This window comes from Populus trichocarpa, chromosome 10 (assembly GCF_000002775.5).
Source record: "Populus trichocarpa isolate Nisqually-1 chromosome 10, P.trichocarpa_v4.1, whole genome shotgun sequence".
Taxonomy (NCBI): Eukaryota; Viridiplantae; Streptophyta; class Magnoliopsida; order Malpighiales; family Salicaceae; genus Populus; species Populus trichocarpa.
In genome coordinates this window covers 14,944,112-14,966,588 of record NC_037294.2, presented here as the reverse complement: position 1 = coordinate 14,966,588, position 22,477 = coordinate 14,944,112, and the positions used below count along the sequence as shown (strand labels likewise).

General features: G+C 34.4%; 1 protein-coding gene and 3 long non-coding RNA genes across 4 annotated transcripts; 3 read left to right on the top strand and 1 right to left on the bottom strand.

Moving 5' to 3' along the window:
* Positions 1 to 692: 692 nt before the first annotated feature.
* Positions 693 to 22,102, bottom strand: LOC127905899 (uncharacterized). Its single transcript, XR_008060419.1, has 2 exons — positions 21,977 to 22,102; positions 693 to 890 (listed from the first exon to the last, which is right to left on the bottom strand). It is a non-coding gene; the product is annotated as an uncharacterized LOC127905899 (long non-coding RNA).
* LOC7466937 (uncharacterized) lies at positions 13,135 to 14,700 on the top strand. Its single transcript, XM_024610011.2, has 2 exons — positions 13,135 to 13,561; positions 13,714 to 14,700. The coding sequence occupies exons 1-2, from the start codon at positions 13,251 to 13,253 to the stop codon at positions 14,561 to 14,563; spliced, it is 1,161 nt and encodes a 386-aa protein (XP_024465779.2). The 5' UTR covers positions 13,135 to 13,250; the 3' UTR covers positions 14,564 to 14,700.
* On the top strand, positions 14,854 to 16,789 carry LOC127905898 (uncharacterized). Its single transcript, XR_008060418.1, has 4 exons — positions 14,854 to 15,106; positions 15,183 to 15,421; positions 15,509 to 16,019; positions 16,609 to 16,789. It is a non-coding gene; the product is annotated as an uncharacterized LOC127905898 (long non-coding RNA).
* Positions 17,040 to 20,305, top strand: LOC127905897 (uncharacterized). Its single transcript, XR_008060417.1, has 6 exons — positions 17,040 to 17,162; positions 18,540 to 18,649; positions 18,731 to 18,806; positions 19,405 to 19,686; positions 19,801 to 19,884; positions 19,972 to 20,305. It is a non-coding gene; the product is annotated as an uncharacterized LOC127905897 (long non-coding RNA).
* Positions 22,103 to 22,477: the final 375 nt, after the last annotated feature.

Sequence of the window (22,477 nt, the reverse complement as noted above, 5' to 3'; positions counted from 1 at the left end):
TTAAGCACTAACAGTAAAATCAAATATTGAGAATTTCGGCTGATTCTATACTCGTTTTGTTATGGAATAAAAAATTGTTTTTAAAGTGTTTTTTTTATAAATATATTAAATTAATATTTTTTTTATTTTTTAAAATTTATTTTTGATATTAATATATCAAAATGATAAAAAAATACTAAAAATTAATTTAAAAAAACTTTTAAAGTTTAGATAAATAATATTTTACAAGAAAAATTAGGTTAGTAATGTTATTAAACTTGGTATAGAAAGCTAACCATGAAATTTCTCAACCTAATTTTTTTATCATAGCTGGTATTTAAAATTAAATTATACTGAAATTATCTCAAACCAATTAACTTAACATGCTTGTCAGCATGAATATCCAGTAAAAAATAAGATCGACTTTATTCCTCTCTTTTTTATATCAATGACTGAATCGCATCGTTGTTATTTTTCCAGGGAAGCCACCTTGATCCGTCCTCGGCTTCAATTCGTTATGCTCGGAAGCTCCAACAAGCCCTAAAGTGGGATGATAACATATAGCAACAGTGAATGAGGTGGTCGTTTTTTTTTTTTTTTGAAAAACAAAGTTATTTTTTTTGTTTAGACATGACAAAAATGAATCCTTGTCTTTCCATTCAACTCTCTCCTGTCTCCTGTATTATGCTTGGATTTTAGCTAGACTTGAAAGATTCACCAAAATTAACTAAAACAATACTTATAAAAAATCAAGTTTATTACAAGTATGGCTAAGAGACAACATGCATGGCATTGCAGGACTGTTATTAGAGATTCCGAGAGGGAGATGGCTTCACCCTTTGAGGTAAATTAATTAGCTGATGATGCAATATAGAAAGAAAAAAAAAAGCCATGATACACTAACAATGAACCTTCAGCTTAATTAGTCTGTCACATCACATGCTCAAGAATTAACGATCACTTCATGCTTGAGAAGTTTGCATCAATAGCAACTTGTTAACGAACATGCCATGATATTCTGAAGGAGGGGGAGAAGGTCATTACTCTTGGGCGAGGTACTAAAATCTTGAAGACTTGATTCATCGTAGCCACCATGTATCACGTTCATCGGTGGATGTGAAAGAACAGAACTTGAACGTCAATACTTCTGTTTGGTGCTGATCAAGGATCAATGTTCTCCGGGGAGTAAGACTTCCTCGGCAAAGTGGGCAAGTCGATTGCCGGAAGTCAAGCAATCTGTATAAGCATGCTCTATGAAAGATATGCCCACATCTCAGCTCTCTGATTTCTTCGCCTTCTTCAACATCACTTAGACACACAGCACATTCCGCAGGAGCTTCATTGATCACCGTGTTTAGTTCTTCACCAATTGCAGGCACAGCAAACAATTCGTGTTCTTGGAAGTTGAACGGATAGTAACACAAGAAATTAAATGTCCATCTGAGATGGACACTAATGATATTTAGGTACTTGATGAACATGATTGATTGAGTTTAGAGGTTAATTTTGTTGCAAAAACAAAAATTAGAAAAGGAGACAAGGAGTTGGGAGAGATGAACGAGGAGCAAATGGTTCTGTATGAAAATAGATGGGGCAATGGGCTATCTTTATAGACTTCAACGGTGAACAATCAACCATGTCTAGCAATTTTTCTCTGACTCTACAGACTAAATTTTTACTGAATTATTGGTTGACCATGAGTGAAATCTAATTTTATTTATTTTAAAACTTAACTTGAATTTAGTTGTTGTCACTTTGCCCACTTAAAATTTCGATACAAGAATTAGGAAGTATGATTTTCTACTTTGCTTTTGAATTTTTTTTATTGGAAATAACTTAGTTGTAAAGAATAATTTATAAACTAATATTAGTGAGAAAAAAATAAAAAAATGACATGTTTTAATTGGTTATACTACTAAAAATAGCATAACCAATTAAAATAAGTAAAATATAATAGAATTGACTACTTTCAATAATACAACTAAGAAATAACAAATAAGTAAAATATAATAGGATTGACTACTTTCAATAATACAACTAAGAAATGTTATATGGATTTGTTTTTCAATGATCACGAGTTTGAATTTTTTTAGAGTCACTGGATACTTATATGATCGTTAATTTCAGGGTCGGTGGAATTAGTCAAGATGCGCGCAAACTGGCCCGAACATCCTTGTTAAAAAAAAAAAAAGTTACATGGAGTGATAAAATTCAATTAGTTACATTACTTTTAATAGCGCAATTATTAAAAATGTATATAAAATAAAATCAAAAGCTGTGTTAGTCGCACTAGCTTAAACTTTTATATTTTTTGTAACCAATTAAAATCTTGGTTGGTTTGCGCCTAATAGTATACCTAATAGTATAACCAATTAAAATCTTTGCGCCTAATAGTATACCTAATAGTATAACCAATTAAAATCTTGGTTGCGTTGCGCCTAATAGTATAATCTATTGTGCATTTTCCGGCCAATAATGACACTGTGCATTAATTAACAATGCACTAAAGCACGGCTTTTTTTTTTTACTGTAACAAAATTCGTTGTGCACTCTCTCACGGATCACTCTAGATTAGAATAGTTAATTTTAAAATTTATTAAATTTTATTCTTGAATTATTTTATTTTATATAATAGAGTTATTTTGAGCATAAATTTACAACTAAATACATTTTTTTATTGAAAAAAGATTGGATTGAAAGTCAAAGGATCAAAGTAAAAATATCATGTAAAATAGATAATAAATTTGAATTTCAAACAAAAAAGTTTATTTCAGTTACTATCTTTTTTGGTTTATAGGTGATTAGTCTCTTTAGTTTTTAGAAATTTAATTTTGATATCGAAGTTTATTTTTTTTATTTTTCAATTTTTTTTTGTGAGAGAAGAGAGAGGGGCTCGCTGGATTCTAGTTTAGAGAGAAAAAATCATTGTTTACACCTATTTCAACTACTAATATGGTTGAAATTGATGTTCATAGGTTACACTCGGTGAAGGGAGTAGTTGTTTTAAATTTTGATATTGTCTAAAAACATATCTAAGTCAAGAGTAAAAATTATTTAGTTTGATTTTGTGATTTGAGTTGTTTTTTTGGTTTATTGACTTGTTAAATTGATTTCTGCATGTTATAATATTGATTTTTGGAATTTTTTTTTCTTTAAATGGATTGAGAATTGGTTTGTTGGATTAAAAAATCAGATCTGATTTTTCAACAACTATAATAGTAACTCCCGCTTGAATTGAATGACTGGATTACTCGTAATTTTCTAGTGGTCTCTATTATTTTTCCTATTTTTCATGTGAAATAGCTTGACAAAAAATGAGGAGCGGAAGGTATATTTTGTTGTGGATAAATGCATATGCAACAGACGGAGTATCAAATTTGTTCATTTCTTGCGAAATCTCCCACCATAACTAACCCTCTGTTTGTTTTTTCAACTAAGCGCGTGTGACGCATAACTAACCCTCTGTTTGTTTTTTCAACTAAGCGCGTGTGACGCCAAATATCCAATACCCATTTCCGTTAATATAAACGTGTATGACACTAACAGTAAAAATCAAATATTGAGAATTTCGGCTCCTTCTATACTCGCTTCGTTATAGAGTATAGACTAATTCAGGTTAATGTTACGTTAAGGCTCCCTTTCAAAAAAAAAAAAACTTGAATGTTAAAATAAAAATTAGGTTAGTTTTTTTATTAAACTTGATTTAGCAGGTTAATTTTAAATTTTCTTGCCCAAGCTTTTTATTTTAAAAATTATTAAAAATTAAATAATATGAGAGTTAACTCAACATAATCCAATTGATTTCATAAGTCTCAAGACAACCTGGACAACACATAAGAAAACATGGTTTGGTTTTAAAAAAATTCAAGAAGATTTTTTTTAAAAAAATACCGAAACGACAACATATTGAATCAACTAGAACTTCACGGCTTAATCAGCCATAATACACGATTCACCTTACAAGCTCCATTGAGTTTTAGAATTTTGTTTTTTAAAAGCTATTTTTCCTTAATTATACTACAATAGAAATAAGTGAAATCAAATACAAACAGAATATATCATGATGCTTATTTGAAACTATAAAAATCTCATAGAAAGTAAATTAAAATAATTTAAAATAATAAAATAAAAATTAAGCAACTGTTTAAGAATGAAATAGAAATTTTTTTTGATGAAAATTAAAAAAAATGATAAAACACCTCATTCACTACTCATATGAACAATGAAATAGGCAAGTTGACACCCGAACTATTTTAGAAGTAGGGAGCAACTGGGTTAATTATCACGCTATCATTACAACTTGGACAAAAAAATAATTAGAGCATGAGAGAGTAATAGCTAGACCATAATATTTGTTGGCATTGTTATTAGACTCGATACAATGGTTCAAACTTTAAAAAACTTGACCTGATTATTTGCTTAGCTTAGATTTTAAATTAAATCGCATGGGATTGCCCCAACATGGCTTTGTCGGCTTGGCAAATTCAAAGAAAAAAAATCTAAAAACAAACAAACAGGTGAGGTCTAACTTAGTTAACTTGTCAAATTCGCAACCCGGATTATGAACCCAGCTAGGTTAAATTAAATTTTTTTGTTTTATTATATGATAAAAACATGAAAAATAATTTATAATAAACCTAACACTAAATAATAAAATTCAATAAAAAACAATATAAGAAATATAATTGATAAAAAATTTAAAAAACAAAAAACAAAGAACAAAGAGGCTAAAAAAAGGAACAAGACCAAGAAAAAGTCGAGACGCGTGGGTTTGAGGATTGCCTACATGACTTGGGCGATATTTTTATGTTTTTACAAGGAGCAAATGACCTGTCTTGTTTAGCCATTTTTTTTTTGAAAAAAACAAACGGATTAGAGCAGTGGCGGAGGCAGGGGCCCAGCCCCTGCAAGGAAAATTTTCTCCAGCCCCTCCCTTCAAACAAAGTCTCAAAAAGAAAATCCCTCCTATAATATTATTTAATTTGATCCCCCTTTTGATTTTTTTTTCTTGCTCCTCCCCTGAATTACAGGATGTCTATCACTTAAAATCAAATATTGCCCCCCGAAGCTCAAACCCATGACGAAATATTCACTTAAATCAAATATTATAAATTAATTAAAAAATGACTCTAATGTTTATTTTTCCTTTTCTGTTGGGTATTCAAACTGATCAAAACCAAAAATCGCATTTTGTTTTTCTCAATGTCGGCATCGAGTTTATTACTACTTCTATATATTATCATTACTATTATTTTGCTTTGTGGGCTAGAATGCCAGGAACAGCAGGGCAGCGGCTATGACTTTTCTTCAGCCATACAACTTACAAGTCGATTAGTTTTAGTGCATTTACGATTTATTTGATGCATAGAACAGTATAGGATAGTACGAGATAAGAGTCTTTGATAGAGTACGAGGGAAAGTGGAAAAATAGTTCGCCAAAATTTAATTTTTATCCAAAGCAAATGGGGTGTGTTTGTTCCATTCCACTGGTAAAATTGTCAACGTATCCCTCAACCTTCGAGTCTAAAAATGCCCTTCACTCCTCTTGACTCGACCTTTGTTGTTTCATGTGATGTTTATGAAAATGGTCCAATAAAATTAAATAAAAACTGAAATAATCATTGATTTATCGAAATAAATAAAAACGGATCAATTATCTTTCATGACTTGAAAATACCAGACGCTGTTTTTTACAAAACAAATCAATAAAATATAATATAACACAATCCTGTAATGATAAAAACAATCAATGGCATTATTTATGAAACTAATCGAATAAAGCAAATACATAAAATGCATTAATTATTTTTAAAATTAAATAAGTTAATTTTAACTACAAAATGAGAAAATTAAATTATTTATATTTATAAAATTATATAAAAAATAATAACCTCTTAACAATAAATTCAACAATCAAAATCTTAAGAGAACGAGATTAGTAGGTTTTTACACAATATGAAAGAACTGGATCAATATATTTTATTAAAAAAATGTATTTATTGTATTTATTTGCACGAGACAATATCTGATATACACCAACAAATAAACAATAATAATTATTCCTCCACTCTAGTCCAGTCCGGTCCGAACTCGCTCCATTCAATGCACCTTCGGGAGCGAAAAAGGTTAATTTGCTGTTTGAGGGTTGATGGGTCCCTGAACATATGTGTTGGACAGCAAATATGTTGCTAATAAATTGTGCTCAATCATGAACTCCATTCAAAAGACAAAAAGAAATGTTGCTTGGTCAGTGAGTTAAGTTAAGAGTAGGAAAACCTTATTATACTTGGGCATCTTATAATCATGAATTAGAAAACAACAGTATCCCTGATAGACAAAGACAATTCGGACCCAAAACAATAAACTAAGACATCGTCGTCATCATGATTATGAGCATCTTAGTATCGATTGAATAGACAAAAAACATCCCTTAAAAACGATTGTTTATTTGTCCCAATGATGCATTGGGATTGGGCATGCGTGGGACGTGCATTCCTTAACATTATGGCTCGGAGAAGACATGCCTTGTACCTGTTATCTTGGTAGCTTTGTTCTGGGTCATTTTATTTCTTTCCTATAAATCTGCACAACACTTCCTTGATCCTTCTTGAATCTCGACGGCTTTCAGAATATATTTTACTTGGTTTAGCAGCTACAGAAACAACGTGTCCTTCAATTTTTCAATAAACTTTGGTATATAACAGGTATTGAATTAAACAATAAACTCTAACAAAACAATACATGTATAGCAACAAGCATTTCCTTGCAGAGCTCGTCTCCTGTACAATTATCTCCCTTTTCTGCTAACCGCCAGATCATACAACAATCTCAAATAAAGAAAATTATTATATGAACTTGTCGAGAACAGCGTGAATAGTTCAGCTTGCTCAATTTGTTCAAATTAAAGCAAGCTTCATCGAAGGGAAAGAGAGAGAGAGAAGAAAAATCAGATCCACAGTGCCTGCTTTTGTGATGTCACTCTACTTTTCATTGCAGGTAAATAAGTATCGAGGCATGAAAAAAAATGATAAAAACCCCCCCCCTAAAGTTGAGCACATTTGAATGTCACTGATTGGCTTTTAAAATATTGTACAGGTAACGTTTGGGAATGCGTTGTTTGTCAAAAAAATTATTTTATTTTTGTTTGAAATTAAATTATTTTACATCCCATCCTAGTATATAATGAAAAATTGTAAAACACTCTTGAAAATAAGAAACATATTATTTTCATAAGAAATTTTCTTTTATGGCACTGAAATGAGTTAGTGGGGGTATGGATTGTGATTGTCAGTTGCAAGAAAAAGAGCATGCGAGAGCGTTTCAGTAGTTACTTTTCTAAATATTTTTTTTATTTAAAAATATATTAAAATAATTTTTTAAAAAAATATTTTTTTATATTAACATATTAAAACATGAAATAAAATCTCAAATTTTTATAGAAGCACGGAAAACACACCCTTGGAATGTGGACTGACTGCTTAAGCTGCTGTGATCGAGATAGTTTAGACACGAGAGAGAGAGCCGATTGCACACCAGAAAGGGAAATTTTCTACAATCACTCGGCAAGTGATCACCATGCCTTCACCACTAAATTCAAATAAAACACTAACTTCTACGTACAAGTTTGCTCATTCATCACAAGAAGAGTTACTGGAATATGAGTACTTCTACATTTTTTTAGTAACAAAATGGGAAGCCATCAATGACTTGAAGCTATGGTGAGCAGCGCAAAAAGGTTCCCTGTTTCCTGTAAACGAAGGACAGAAAGAAGACTTTGCAAAGTCCACCACGACACGTTTAAAGGACATGTATCTGTCTCTGTCTTGATAGACTGTGTTGTGTGACACTTTAAGGGCATCATCATCCTAGTTCTTATTTCTTTTTTTTTTTAGGCTTTGATTGAATACAGCATGCCTCAAATAGTATAATCATACCTCTCATCAAATCATTGCCAATGCATCCAACCATATCACAACCGTCAATTTCTCCCCAATAGTCAACTTTTTAGAAAGTTCAGTACTCCCAAGTCTCAAAGTGGGACCCCGCAATAGATTTGTCGGTTGGACACGTGCCCAATATCGGTAGGAAAATGACATAGTATTAGAGGCGTCTTTGTAAAATCATGATGGCTATGTAAAAGAAAGTGGACAAATAAAAATGCATGCCCAATTTGTGCCTGTTTAATGGGCTACCTCACCTAGCTTCAACTTTTTTTTGCTCTTCCTCATGAACATTTTCGATGGGTTCCTTTCGTAAACCCACTAATGGAATTAAAAGAGAGACCTAACAATTGGGATTTGAGAAAGGAATTCATGTCATTTTGCATATAAAGTCAATACTCAAGAGTGGCAAGATCTTGATAAAGTTTGACAAAACACCATGACCGATTGATGGATTTACGCCACATGATTTAAGCACCTTTTTCCTTAGATGTGAGGGGTGCTTAATTCTTGCCTTTTCTACGCAGTGCGTGTGAGATTTAATATACACCCCGCAAACTGTACAATTCGCGTGCCATGTCTCCATCTGACGCATGTATAGAATAGCTGCTCTTTATAAAATATTTCTATCAGTATAAATACAGACACGATGATGAGATATGTAGAATGCAAGTGTGAAATGCAAAATATTTAGATTGAATGTCTTTTTTAACTCACTGAAAAACCAAGACTATCAAATTAGATGTATTTGTCTAAATATATAAACTGACGCTATTATTTGTTTTTAAGCAAGACACTGTACAAGGATGTTGTCGTGTTTGTAGCGCTGCCAAAGTGCATCTCAGCAAAAGAATTTGAGTTAAAATAGACTGCTAGTTCACCGCTTTTACTCGACTTGTTGTGCGTTCACTTCCCTACACAATCATACCCGCAGGAACCCAAGTGGTTACTTTCATCACTCCTACCTGTCTACTGTTTTCTGTGGAAAGAAAACGTAAAGGTAACGCCTCTATATCAGTCTATGTAATCCTTCTCTTACACTCTCTGATGTCATCGAGCCTGGCTTCTTGAAAAACCACAACCCTCCCCTCTGCTGTCCCTCTTCAGTCTCCCCCCCCTCTCTAGCAAGCTCTTTAATTCTAAGCTCCCTTTTTAACACCCTAGCCAGCTAGTTCTTGAAACATCAAGAAGAGAAATCCTTTTGAGTTCTTGAAGCCTAGTTCAATTGAAAGAGGAGCTAGTTCACCAGAAGCCATGAAAGAAAGAGGCAAAGCCGTGGAGATGTACAGCAATGATTTGTTTGATCAAGATTACAGTACTTCATCAGATCTTCCATGCAAGAAACACCCATCATCATCTTCAGTTGGTATATGTGCTCATTGTCTGAAAGACCGTTTGGTCAATCTAGTCTGTTCAGATTGTGGAGAGCAAAGGCTCTCTTCTTGCTCTTGCTCGGAGATCTCTTCCAATCGTAATTCATGCACTGTTGAGGTAGGCAGTGTTGGTCGCATTTCATTCTTGATAGAAAATGAAAAACAAAAAAATGATCAAGTTTCACAGTCTAGTAATATTACTTCTAAGCCCAAAAGTTCTAGTAAGGATCAGAAAGGAGATGAACTTAATTTCATGCTCAAGAGGAGCAGCAGTAGCTGTGTTGAGATCAAGAGGAAAAGTGGGTTTTGGAGGATTGGAAGGCTGTTTAGTAAGAAAAGAGGGAAGGGCTGTGATAGGAGCAGTGTCGGGGGTTTCGAAGAGAAAAGTGATGTGTGGGTTGTTGATTACATGGGTGTGTCTAGGTGCAGGTCTCTCTGCAGTTTTAGAGGTGGTGGGTTTTTTGGTTCTGAAGATGGCACCTTTTCAGGTGCTAGGAGTTCCATTTCAGCTGCTAGGAGTTCAATTTCAGCTGCCAGAAATTCAGGTGTCAATGGTGGTCTACTTTTTGATCCTGACAGAAAAAGTGGGTTCAGTGAGGCAGAGCCAAGAAAAAGTGGCTTTGATGGTGAAAAGAGAGATGCTACTGGTACTGCTTTAGAGCCTGAAAGGCTTGATCCCGGCCACAGTGGACCAAATACCAGACGTGTATTTTCACTTAAAGAAGGGAATTTTACTACAGTGGATGATTCAGGCTTCATTGACTTGAAGTTTGATTTCCCATCAGAATCTAAAGCAGATTTATCTTCTGTAAAGATGGTCTCTTTGTCAGATTCACACTCTGCTTTGGGGAGCCTGAGAGGCGGTGATGCGGTGGCGCAGGATCAATATGGAGGGCATTTTGGTAGTTTAGTGGGAGATGGGCTTTTCAGTCATGGGGGTTCCTGCAGGATCACAGTCAGTGACAGAGGGATCAAGAGGAGCAGAAAAAGTTTCAAGAGTTGGAGATGGATTTTCAGGCAGCATCCAAGTGCAAAGAAGAAAGACGAAGACCTTGTGGTCAAACCCTTAGGTTAATTATTAATTACTAATTAGACTAAATCTTGATTTTTGCTCTTGTATCTTTCTATGTGTATGTGGTGGTCAGATCCTTCCTGGATTCTGTAGTTGCATTGATCAAGTTGAAACAAAAGTAGCTAACAGAAATGAGTTTGCATGACTTTATAGTTTATACTTGAAAGAAAAATAATAAAAAAAGAAGAAGAAAGCATTTCATTTCGTTATCTACCACAATACAAAAAAGAAAGAAAAAAAACTCCACCGGGGCTTTAAATGTCATCAAGATTTTTGTCTGGGTAGAAAAGAAAACCAGATTAACAACACAAACGACAAGGGTTTAGTTTGGTCTTTCCCTGTGATTCTCGAGCTTCTTTTTTGTTTTCTAATCACAAAGGGAGATTTGAATCTCCGATCACTCGAGGAAGGGAGATATGATGGATGCTGGTTGAGTGGACAATTTTCACTGGAGTTTCTAATAAAAGTTAGAAAGGAAGCCAAGAAACAATAATAGGGGCATATCGTACTATTGGACCATGAATTCACAAATTCATTCATCCATTGATGCTAAATCGAAAGACTTTTACGCGTCTTTTTGTTCGCGGCTTTCAGGCCATTTAACATGTGGAATTGGTCTTTGTTTCGGTTTATGGGGTTTTGGACTCTTAGAATTTTATACAAATCCGGTCCATTGGACCAAAACCTGCTTAACTGGTTGTTGTAGTAAATTCCAGTGCTTTGAAGTGATTGTTGTAGAGCCCGTTTGGGTTGAATTTTTTTATTTAAATTTTTTTATATATATTTTCAGATTGTTTTTGATATAATCTCAAAAATATTTTTTTTAAAAAAATATTGTTTTAATGTATTTCTAAGCGAAAATTATTTTGAATTACAACCGCCACCATAATTTTAAACAAGCTTTTTAGTTGCCATGTGGATTAGATCCCATGACTTTCATAGATTTTTTACCTGCTCGGTATGCGTTTCACAACGCGATGAACATCCCCTCGTCGTGTGTTTCTTTTGTATGGTTTCACTCGTTTTTTAATATTGTTTTTTATTTATAAAATATTAAATTAATATATTTTTAATTGTTTTTTATGGTTTTGATGCACTATTATTACTTTTTTAAAAATAAATTAATATATTTTTAATTAAAAAATATTTAAAAAACATCTTCCATCAAATTACCTACCAAATACACACAATCTCCAGGTGAAAGCATAGAGCACTTTCACTTTCACTTGAAATGGACCAGGCATGTAAAGCACAATGATGCATTTTTATTTATTTAATTTCATGAATTAAAGTATTACATGTGTATAATTTCTCGGTTCGACAAGTACTGCATGACTTATTATCTGTGTTTCTCGATGATATAATATATTTTAAGACTAGTTTATACATTAATCAATCAATATTTATTTTTAAAAACTATTTTAAAATGGATTTTTTTTATAGAACTTAATGTATTGGGAAATATGGATTTTTATTATATATTATTTTCAAAATTAATAAAACACTAAAAATCATTGGAAAATGTACTTTTTTTCATTGTGTACTTTCATAGTGATTTTTTATTATTATTTTTGTTAATGTGCTTTATTTTTCTTCTTATTAATCGCATCTTTCTATAGCCAAGTTGAAATTTAATTATTTTTATTTTATCAAGAAAATGTAGAATTGAAAGATAGATGATCAATATGAAAAAAATAAAATAAAAAATAATGGTTTTAAAAGTGGCTAAAAAAGTTTACTTTGATCATCTTAGTTTGCAACATATTCTTTTTTATCTTTTTATTTTTTCAAAGTTCACTTGTTGTCAAAACATTAATTTTTTTATTTTTGATCCATGATTTGATGTAGAGGAGAGAGTCAAAGTATTGTGGTAATAGAAAGAAAAAATATCGATTAGGTGATTATGATATATTCGATTTGTTAAGGATTAGATTTATTTTGATTGCACAAAATGATTCTTGATTTACTTAATTATATATATATATATAAACTTTTATATTTATAATTAAGCTTGTTTATGTTAAAAAACAAAACATGTATACAATAAGTCAAATTGCCTGTTCAAACTAAAAAAAGAACATACCTGCTATGCCCTCGTGGTTTGATTGAAACATAATAATAATGAAAAAAAAGGCAAAGAGAGACGCGAGGAGAAATAGTATTTCCCATGGACCACCGAACCACCATCTCTCCATGACAAACAGAACTCCTCAACTCCGCCATTTTAGCCACTGTGTACATCACCACCTGACGATCACTTATGTGAACCCTCGTTTTCCTTTCAATTTAACAGAGAAATAATCTTCACTGCCTGTTTCTATGCTCTTGTTTTCTTAAGTTTGCAAGAACGAGGATGTTGACCCGTGGATGATTGCATTCCATTTCAATGCTTATGTGGCGTAGAAATCATTTAATCTCACCTTTCAATCTCACTCGTAATCCACATGGAGATTTCAAATAGGTTCTGATCTCGGGTCTATCTAATTATTTCCCCCACTTGAATTTATTTTTTCAGGTCAAATAAGTAAGCCGTATTTAAGTACTAGTGGAAATTTCCTAGCATATGGCATGTCAGATGGAAATGCTTGTGTTACGTGTTGTTTGATTGAATTTTGATGTTTTTGAAATAAATAAGGGCCCAAACACGTCCATGGGGAACCATTTATGCCTAGTTGCATAAAAAAACAGCATGCACAGACCACAGAAAACTGATCTTCAAAAGTCAACTGGTTGATCATTACCTTACAGAACCAATTGTGTAACTTGATCAAGTTATACAAGCCACAATCGATGAGTTCATTAATCAATACGTATTTATACGTTCATTAATGCTTAGTTAAAACACCAAGGGAAACACAAAGAACCAAAAAAAAAAGAAAAACAATCATGTATGTGACAAAGCCTCTCTCAATGTATCGAACATATCCTTCAGCTCTTTCATTATCTCCTCCCGAGGGTCCGAATTCTGGTATATTGGTGATCCAAGATGATGAAACTGAACCTACTTGCTGTTTTGGGTTGGTCAAGAGTACTGATTATATTGGAGCCCAGCCGTTTCCTCAAAACAAGGACCTAGAGGTTCTGTTTCCGGACGGGGACTTCACTGAATGCACCCATGTTCTATTCATTCCTGTTCTTAACCAACCATTGTCTTCCAAACAATACTATGTCATTCAAAGGAAATGGAAGCATAAAGGGTTTGTGTCTTATCTCAATCTGCACCTTCTTTTTTATCCTCCCTTTTCTTTTGGCCCAAATTGGCTCTTATACTATCAATTTGTGCTGATGGTTATGCTAACCAAATAGTTTTAGTTGACTTAAATAATTATTTCACCATGATCTGCATCAGGAAAGCTTACATAAACAGCAAGATTAATGAAGGAGTGAAAACAAGTCGTTCCTCCAATCGTACATCCTGTTTAGAACCACGACCTTTGGATCCTAGAAGCATATATCAACGATTTCAGATTCGACAGATAAAATGGGGTAGCTTTGTTGCCAAATCTGTAGCTTCGGATGGGCTGCCTCCAAAATTCTTAATGAGAGATGGTTGGGAATTGGCTGCTTCAACTCCCAAGGAGTTCCAGCTGAGCGAAGCACCAGGCCTTAACATGGCTCTCCGTGCCCGCCTTCCAGACTTCAGCTTCCCATTGTCACAGAGTTGTTCTGAAGCTGTGAAGGTGGGGAAGTGGTATTGTCCTTTCATGTTCATCAAAGAAGGAAAAACACTTGAAGATCAGATGAGGAATTCAACCTATTATGAGATGACTCTCGAGCAACAATGGGAGCAGATTTTTGCTTGTGAAAGTACGTATAATGAAGACAATACTGTGAGTGTAGATGTTGCTGTCAAATGCCAAGTGGTTAAAATTGCTGGGACAGAAGCTGTGTATGACCAGAAGATTGTTGCTGGTGGGGTGATGTGGTTTAGGAGTGTTAGCGATGTGGAACGAGAAACAAATGTGGGATTGGGATTAGAAATTGTGGAGAGAATGAGGTGGGAGCAAGAAAGAGTCGGGTGGGCTGGTGACCGGCAAGTGAGCGTGAAGAGAACCGAGGAGTTTGATGGCAAGGGAGAGTGGAGGAAATTCGGTTGCTATGTGTTGGTTGAGAGGTTTGCATTGAAGAGGATGGATGGAAATGTGGTGCTGACCTTTGATTTTAGGCATCCTCTTCAAATTAGGAGCAAATGGGAATGACATAATTGCAGTCTTTTTTTTGCTAATAAATCACCTAAAACTGTATTTGAAATGCTACGAGTTCTAGGCCTATGAAGGTAAAAGCATGTAAGAAACGTTTGGTGTTCTGCGAATAAAATGTGGCTTTACACACTGAACAGATATAGCAATGTTTCATGACTGTTCTTTGCTTCTTTTATTTTTTTCCGTCTTCCTTGAGAATCATTTGGATGGGCTTAAAACAAGAAATAAATTGGTGGTGGGCTAAAAGCCCAACCCAGTGTGCCCTCCTTGGCTAAAGTAACCCCTAAAGAACCTCGACCAATATATTCATATAAAATAAACCTGAAACAAAAATATCCTCTTGCGTCTCACCGCAAAAATCTCCTTGTAAGAGCGGGAAAAAGAAAACTGGGCTTTTGATTTCTCAATAGCTGAATTAGGTATAAAATAAAATGGTAAACGTAATGGATCAAGATCAACAATGGCTACTCAATTGCCTGAATACCACTCTCGATCCTAACCAGGAAACCCGTTCCTTCCCCGAAGCCTCTCTCCATCCAGGTCACTCCCCTCCCTCTTCTCCTCGTAATATTTTCCGATATCATCGATGGAGTCTAATCGAATATTATTTCTCCAGGCTTTGGAGTCGCGCATTATCAAAAGTTGCTGTAAATAAGGAACTTCCTTTTGGATTGCGTCAGATATCCTCTTTCTTAGGTTTTGTGATTTATTTTAACTTTTTTTTTTAATTTGATTTGTTCCGAGAATTAACTTGATAATCACCTAGCTGCGGTACTATTAACGCAATTCATTAAGAAACATTGGCATGAAGGCGAGGATTCGCTTGAGCCTCCTGTTGTCGCAACTGAAGGGAAGGTAGTTATGACCACCTTTCCTTCTTTTTAAATCTTGAAATTCATAAATCGAGACCTGATTTTTAGTTTATTCTTCTTCTGTCATTAGCAAGTTACACGGAGACTACGTTTACCTTCGTTGGATGATTCTCACCGGAAGATTTGTACCGCAATTAGTATGGCTACTGCTTCGATTTCTGTAATGACTAGCCTGAGAATTGGCCTGATTTAGTGCCGTTTCTTTTGAAGTTGATTAACGATCAAACTCATATGAGTGGACGTAAGTCTTTGGAATGTTCGGTTTGGATGTGGTGAAGTTTTTCTCTCCCCCCTTTAAATTTGAGATTGTCATGTACATTCCAAGCAAGACATTTTTAAATACATAAATAAATCCTCAAGTTCTATTTGTCAAATTGAATCTTGAGTTTGGATATCTTTATAAGTGACCAGTTCATTGAAACTTGACTCGAGAAAGATGGCTATAGTTGATGTTGGAATTTGTAGTGCATGGAGCTCTAAGGTGTTCGGCCCTTCTCTCTGGGGATCTAGATGATACTGTGGTGCCAACACTAGTACCGGTTTTGTTCCCATGCTTGCATACAATTGTATCGTCACCTCAGGTTAGTGTTCTTCACATATTTTGTGCTATTTGAGAAAGCACTATTTGATTGGTTTTAGTTTTCTTGTTGGTTATAGAATGGGAGGTTTCTATGAATGGAAATAGGAACTTGTTCAAAGAAAAGGTGGGTATGCTAGTGCATGTGCATATATATGCATGCTAAGTAGGTGACTGAAGAACAGAGCAGGACCATGAGAATTGCAATTTTAACACAAACACAAGGGATAAATTTAGGGGGTTTTCCAAAAAAGAATCTTAAAATTAGAAAATATATTGAGCATGAGTTGCCCATCATCATTGCAGATTGACATAGGACAACAGATAAATTGGGTTTCAGTTCTTGATCCTATTTGCCTAAACTGCGATTCCTCGCTGCTTAGCAGATTTCAACCTTTTCTGGTCCTCTAAATATGGAGTCTGTTTTGATGAACTCTATTTCGTATGATTTAAATGTAATTTTGCACGTCAGTTGCTTTATGGTTTCTTGATGGTGCTCCATCTAGAGCTTTACAATGAAAATGATTCTTGCTGATCATGAACTCCATGTAGAATTTTGTTTCTTGACCCTGATTAAATTCTTGGCTTTGCAGGCTTCTCAACCCTGATCTGGAAAGCTCTGGATCTGTTTTTGTTGGGAGTTACATTTTACAGCTTATTTTACACCTGCCATTGCAAATGGCAACGCATATCCGAGACCTGGTTGCTGCTCTTGTTCAACGAATGCAATCGGCTCAAATAGTGGGGTTGAAAAGCTCATTGCTGCTTATTATAGATTGGTATGTGCCTTCAATACTCGATGCTTCAGCTTCAGTCAACTCAAACTATGTCAACTTTCTTTTGCCTAGTAGGGCAATGCTTAAGGATATTGTCAAATAATTTCCACTAATAAATAGGGTTTCAATCACTTGCCTTGTATCCTCTTTTATTGACACACTGCTGTCTTATTAGCTGCTATGGCTAAGATTTCACGGGCACTTCATTTGCTTTTCATGGACTGACTTTTGCACGTTCTGATTGTATAATACACAGGCCCATATGAACGCTTCTCATGTTGAACAATTCTTTGATGCGCTGATAGGTATACCAGCTGAAGGCTATGAAAACTCCTTTGTTTATGTGATGTCAGAATGGACTAAACAGCAAGGTAAGTATGCTTCCTAGTTACTTTTGTTTCAATTTACAAATGTGTTAGGGGTGATGATATCTCCTGGCCACAGCTGTTCAATTCCTTGATTCTTTCCTCTCTGTCATTGTTTGTTAGTGACAACTTTTGTGCTGTATTAATCACTTTCTGTTTGAAATTTTGCCCGTGCAGTACATGCCCTGGCTAGATTATAATGTTGAATTTGATTTGATAAATTGATGGAATCTTGACTTTTTAGCAGGATTCATTGGGTTTAATTACCAAATTTCATATCGACTAATAGAGAGAGGACTGATCCTAATTGTTTGAATCTCAAACCAGTAACATAAGTCCATTTAAGTTATTTGTCTGAATCTCATCTTTTCCCAAATTCCACAGTTAAAGGAAAATCAAGTGCTCGGTGCCATGAGCTATTAATTTCCGTGTTCGTAAGACACTTGTTAAATATTATTATTATCCAGAAGTAAAAAAGAAATTGCAGATTCCTCATTTCATAAAACACTCGTTAAGTATTCTTATGATTAAGAAGAAAAACGAAATTGTAGGATCCTCATTTCTTGTATGGGATTTTGCTAGGTTATATTCTATGCTTACAGTAAGTATCTCATTTGTTAATTAAGAAAAATTGCTTGGAATTTCTAATTTCATCATTTTCCTCTTCCTTCCAGTTTATAATTTCCTTGAATGACGGATGTGATTTATATTGCTGGCTGTCTAGTTTTTTTCACCAGTAAATTTATCAGGCTGTCTCCCACTTTTAGTTTTTGTAATTTGTACAACAGATTGAAGTTTATTGAAATCAGCTCTGGTTAGGGTAAAAGTAACCTATTGAATGAGGAGCCATTTTCCTCCTACTTCAAACCTTTGCGCTATTTAACAATGGAGAAGATCTACTGTTACGCCATTCCTGATCTGATTTAGTTTATACAAATTTAGAAGTATTTGATTTATTAAGTTTCCAAATCATTAGTGGATTGGAAAGAATTTAATACCTGAAAGCTTGAATAAAATTATAAATGGAAGTATTGTGAAACTTTTTAGTAACTACATGGGAGCCATTACTTTTTGCATATATTTTTCCAATATGTGCTCGTTGTTGAGGTCAGTGGTTTTTTCTTTTTTGAGGTACTCTTTTGAATATTCTAGTTCACTTGGTTACAATGTCTAAGGGTCATATATCTTGCATTTAAATTCATGTGCAAAATATTTATATCTGGATGAACTAATTATAAAACATGTCCTTGTATTTTTGTTTTTGATAAAGCATAATGACTGCAATCGATTTGTAATGTTTCTGTCATTGTTTTCCGAGCTATCGATGACATAACCAAAATGAACTAAATTGATTTTGAACCCCAACTTTGTAATTGAATGCAGGAGAGATTCAAGTGGCCTAAAAAATTAAGGTCACAACCAGTGCTCCGGTCCTGTTGTTATCCACGAGGCATGCTGAATTGAGTAAAATTAATGTGCAGGGACATATAAAGGTTCATCCTTACGATTAAGCTTTGAATGCGCATGTATAGATATGCAAGCTTGTTTCAAGAACTTACTCTTTTTATCAATAGTCTGCTGCAGGAATAACCACTCGGTCAAAAGCTAGATTGGCTCCTTATCAGTGGCTATAGTGCCCACTTCTGTAAGGTAGAAAGTTTGCCAATAGCAAGAATTTCAAAATTATTTGTGAACAAGAGTCAATTGCTTTCTTTGTCTCACTTTCACCATATATCACAATCACTCCTATTCATTTATAAACCAATATTGGTGTTGCTTCCTTGAAAAACTTACTGTTCCTTACAATGTTTTTGCACATCAACTTGTAGCAATGTTTTATACATGACATTGAGAGAGCAAGTTCCTCCCCAATAATTTTTTTCTTTCCAAAAGGGCAATTTTTTCAGACATCATCACTTAGCTACATTAACTTCTAGCAGATGAACCCTTAAAAGACATGGAATAATTTAATTCTCCTCCCTTTCATAATATTTATCCCATATGTGAGAAAAATATTAATTTTTTTTTGTTCAAATCGAAAAAAAATAAAATCCTATAGCCAATTTGTAAAGGGTATATTACATAGTCAAATGAACAAAACACAAATTAGCATTTTGGGGTATTTTCATTTTCTTAGATATAGAACTTTAACCTCAGTGCGTACTATTTTATTTTTATTGTTAATAATTGACAGGGTATATAATCAACCATTTATGCGCTTTCCTTATCTGGTCTCTGTATGTTGCAGATATTGGCTTTGTTGGCAGACACTGTGATCGAATTCCAAGAACAGGCAATAGCTGATGATGAGTTAGGGGGCATCCTTTTCAGGTTTCTTTAATGTCATTGTCCCCGTAGCTGCAAGGAATAGAACTCTCAAGGTTTGAGCTAACTGTTGCAGCAGGGGAGCGACTGGGAGGAAATTTAGTCAGGGGTGTCAGAGTCTAGTGTGCTGTGCTCTGCTGCTGCTCCATCATTCGGCAGAACTACGCCTGGCCAACTCGAAGCAATGGCAAAAGCTTATAATGAGGTGTATTGATATGAAGATTTTACCGTTCTATTGTTGCATTTTCCACCTGTCACATTTTTTTTAATTAAATCATGTTATTTTATATTTTTTTTCTCTCATTTGCGCCTCCCCCAGTACCAACCAAAATTTTGTGATCTTCAAGAATGAAGAGGACGGGGGCGATGATGACCTTTGAGTGTTTCCGATCCACTCAATGAGGTAATTAGCATTATCCTTTTTAATTATTCAATATTATCTCCTTGTGCTCTCCATTAATTGAAGTGTCACATGAACTGTTCCAAGCAGATTAACGTGGTAAATTATCTTGCTGACTTCTTTGCAAAGTTCGTTCAGAGCGACAAACAACTATTTGATCATCTTTGCCAGGTTGACTTACACATTGTAGTTCATGCATTTGAAGTTTTTGACTCGTATTCTTGGTTATTTACTTTAGCATTCATGTAAGGAGTTGAAAATCCAGTTTTTTTTTTTCTTCTTGAAATTGCATAGTATGGCACAGGCTCAGCGGGGATGCTATACAAACATTTTTACGATGTTGAGCTGTGTATTTGGTGTGCGAAGGATGGGGTGTTCTTATGTTTTGGGGGAGATGAATTTGAACTTAAATCGTCCCTTGTGAGGGAGAGCAGCTGCCAATGAGACCAAACCCCCCCCCCCCCCAGTTTCCCACTTTTGTTGGCTCTATATTTTGATTTTTTTTTTCTTTCGTGAAAATTAAATTCCCTCCCTTTCTCCGTTATTTTCAGACCACATAATATAATTTTTAATATTTTTAAATTCAAATTATGTATGATGCTCCATTGAACAAGTTAACATAAAAAAGAAATTAATTAGTAGAAACAGTGTTTTTAAACCCGGCTCAAGGCCCGGGTCACGGGTTTTGACCGGGTTACCCGAGTCAACCCTATTTTTTTTATAAATCAAAATGATGTTTTATTGGTAAAAAATAAAAAAATAATCAACAGATTGCAACCGGGTTTTGATAGGGTCATACCGGGTTGACCACTAGGCTGGGTTTGAACATTTTATTTTTAACTATTTTTATTTTTTTATATAAATCCGGTCTGGTTCTAGCTTTGAATTAGCTAGGTTTCAGTTCGTGTCGAGTTTTAAAACGATAGGTAGAAATATTCGAATATTTGTCAAAAGCATTATCAAAGAGGAAGAAAATCATGAAAAGGGTATCATAGAGATATATGGGCACCTGTGAGTCTTAAATGTTGAAAATATTAGGTATTGAAATGAATATTTGTCATAGCTTAACAAAATTGTGCAAGAGAAGATAATATACTACAGAAGGTCAATTATATACTGTCTGAGAATGATAATATACTGAAGATTAATACATTTACGCTATCACATGCTGCTATCTCGTTGGTGCATAAATACCAATTTCTGCTACAATTTGTAGAAGACATGCTGTCTACTAAACAGTGTCTCTACTATGTAACTATGCCGCTAGCTATCTATCAAGTGATGAATGTGAGGGAGGAAACACAGATTCCCCGTTCTTTTCTCCTCCTCGAAAGAACAATATTCTCCAGCCCATCTCTCGCAAAAAAAACTTTGTCAGCTGCTTCTCTTTTTCACTCATAGCATGGCAGGTTCGATCACCCCAGGGTTGGTTATTGGGCGTGGCCCTCTTCTGTTGGGCTGGGGGTGTTTGGGTTCATTCTATCGATTGATCAAGAAAACTTCTGTCAGTTGCTTTGTAAAGTTAATATTAACTTTGTTTTTAATGGATATACTTTTCTTTGCTTTAGAAGTTAGATTCTTAGCTCTGGAGTGCCGTCCAGATAAAGATTTACTAAAAATCATTTTTTTTATTATTTAAAATTAATTTTTTATGTTTTTTAATGTCAAAAATGAATTCAAAAAATAAAATAAAAAATATCATCTTAATATATATGTATATGTATATATAAGTGATAAATAAATAATATGTAATATAGAAAACTGAAAAATAATGATTTTTTGTTTATGGTAGTGGACAAACTAACTTATCCATCCCAGTAATGAAACAAAAATCTCAACATCGTCTTTCCATTCAACTCTCTCCTGTATTATTCTTGGATCTTAGCGAGATTTTGAAAGATTCACCAAAATTAACTAAAAAACACTTACCAAACATCAAGTTTATTACAAGCATGGCTAAGAGACAACATGCATGGCATTGCAGGACTGTTATTAGAGATTCCGAGAGGGAGATGGCTTCACCCTTTCAGGTAAATTAGCAGATGATGCAATATAGGAAGGAAAAAAAAACGTTATATATATTCTAACAATGAACCTTCAGCTTAATTAGTCTGTCACATGCTCAGGAATTAACGATCACTTCATGCTTGAGAAGTTTGCATCAATAGCAACTCGTTAACGAACATGCCATGATATTCTCAAGGAGGGGGGAGAAGGTAGTTACGTACTCCGTTGTGCTTTCTCCTGACGAGGTACGTACTAAAATCTTGAAGACTTGATTCATCGTAGCCACCATGTATCACGTTCATCGGTGGATGTGAAAGAACAGAACTTGAACGTCAATACTTCTGTTCGGTGCTGATCAAGGATCAATGTTCTCCGGGGAGCAAGACTTCCTCGGCAAAGTGGGCAAGTCGATTGCCGGAAGTCAAGCCATCTGTATAAGCATGCTCTATGAAAGATATGCCCACATCTCAGCTCTCTGATTTCTTCGCCTTCTTGAACGTCACTTAGACACACAGCACATTCCGCAGGAGCTTCATTGATCACCGTGTTTAGTTCTTCACCAATTGCAGTCACAGCAAACAATTCGTGT

What these genes read in the sequence shown, in the direction of transcription:
- LOC7466937 (XM_024610011.2), top strand. Translation starts at nt 13,251, where the DNA reads ATGTATGTGACAAAGCCTCTCTCAATGTATCGAACATATCCTTCAGCT. An exon ending in AGGAAATGGAAGCATAAAGG is followed by an intron (nt 13,562 to 13,713) that starts GTTTGTGTCTTA and finishes GATCTGCATCAG; the next exon opens with GAAAGCTTACATAAACAGCA.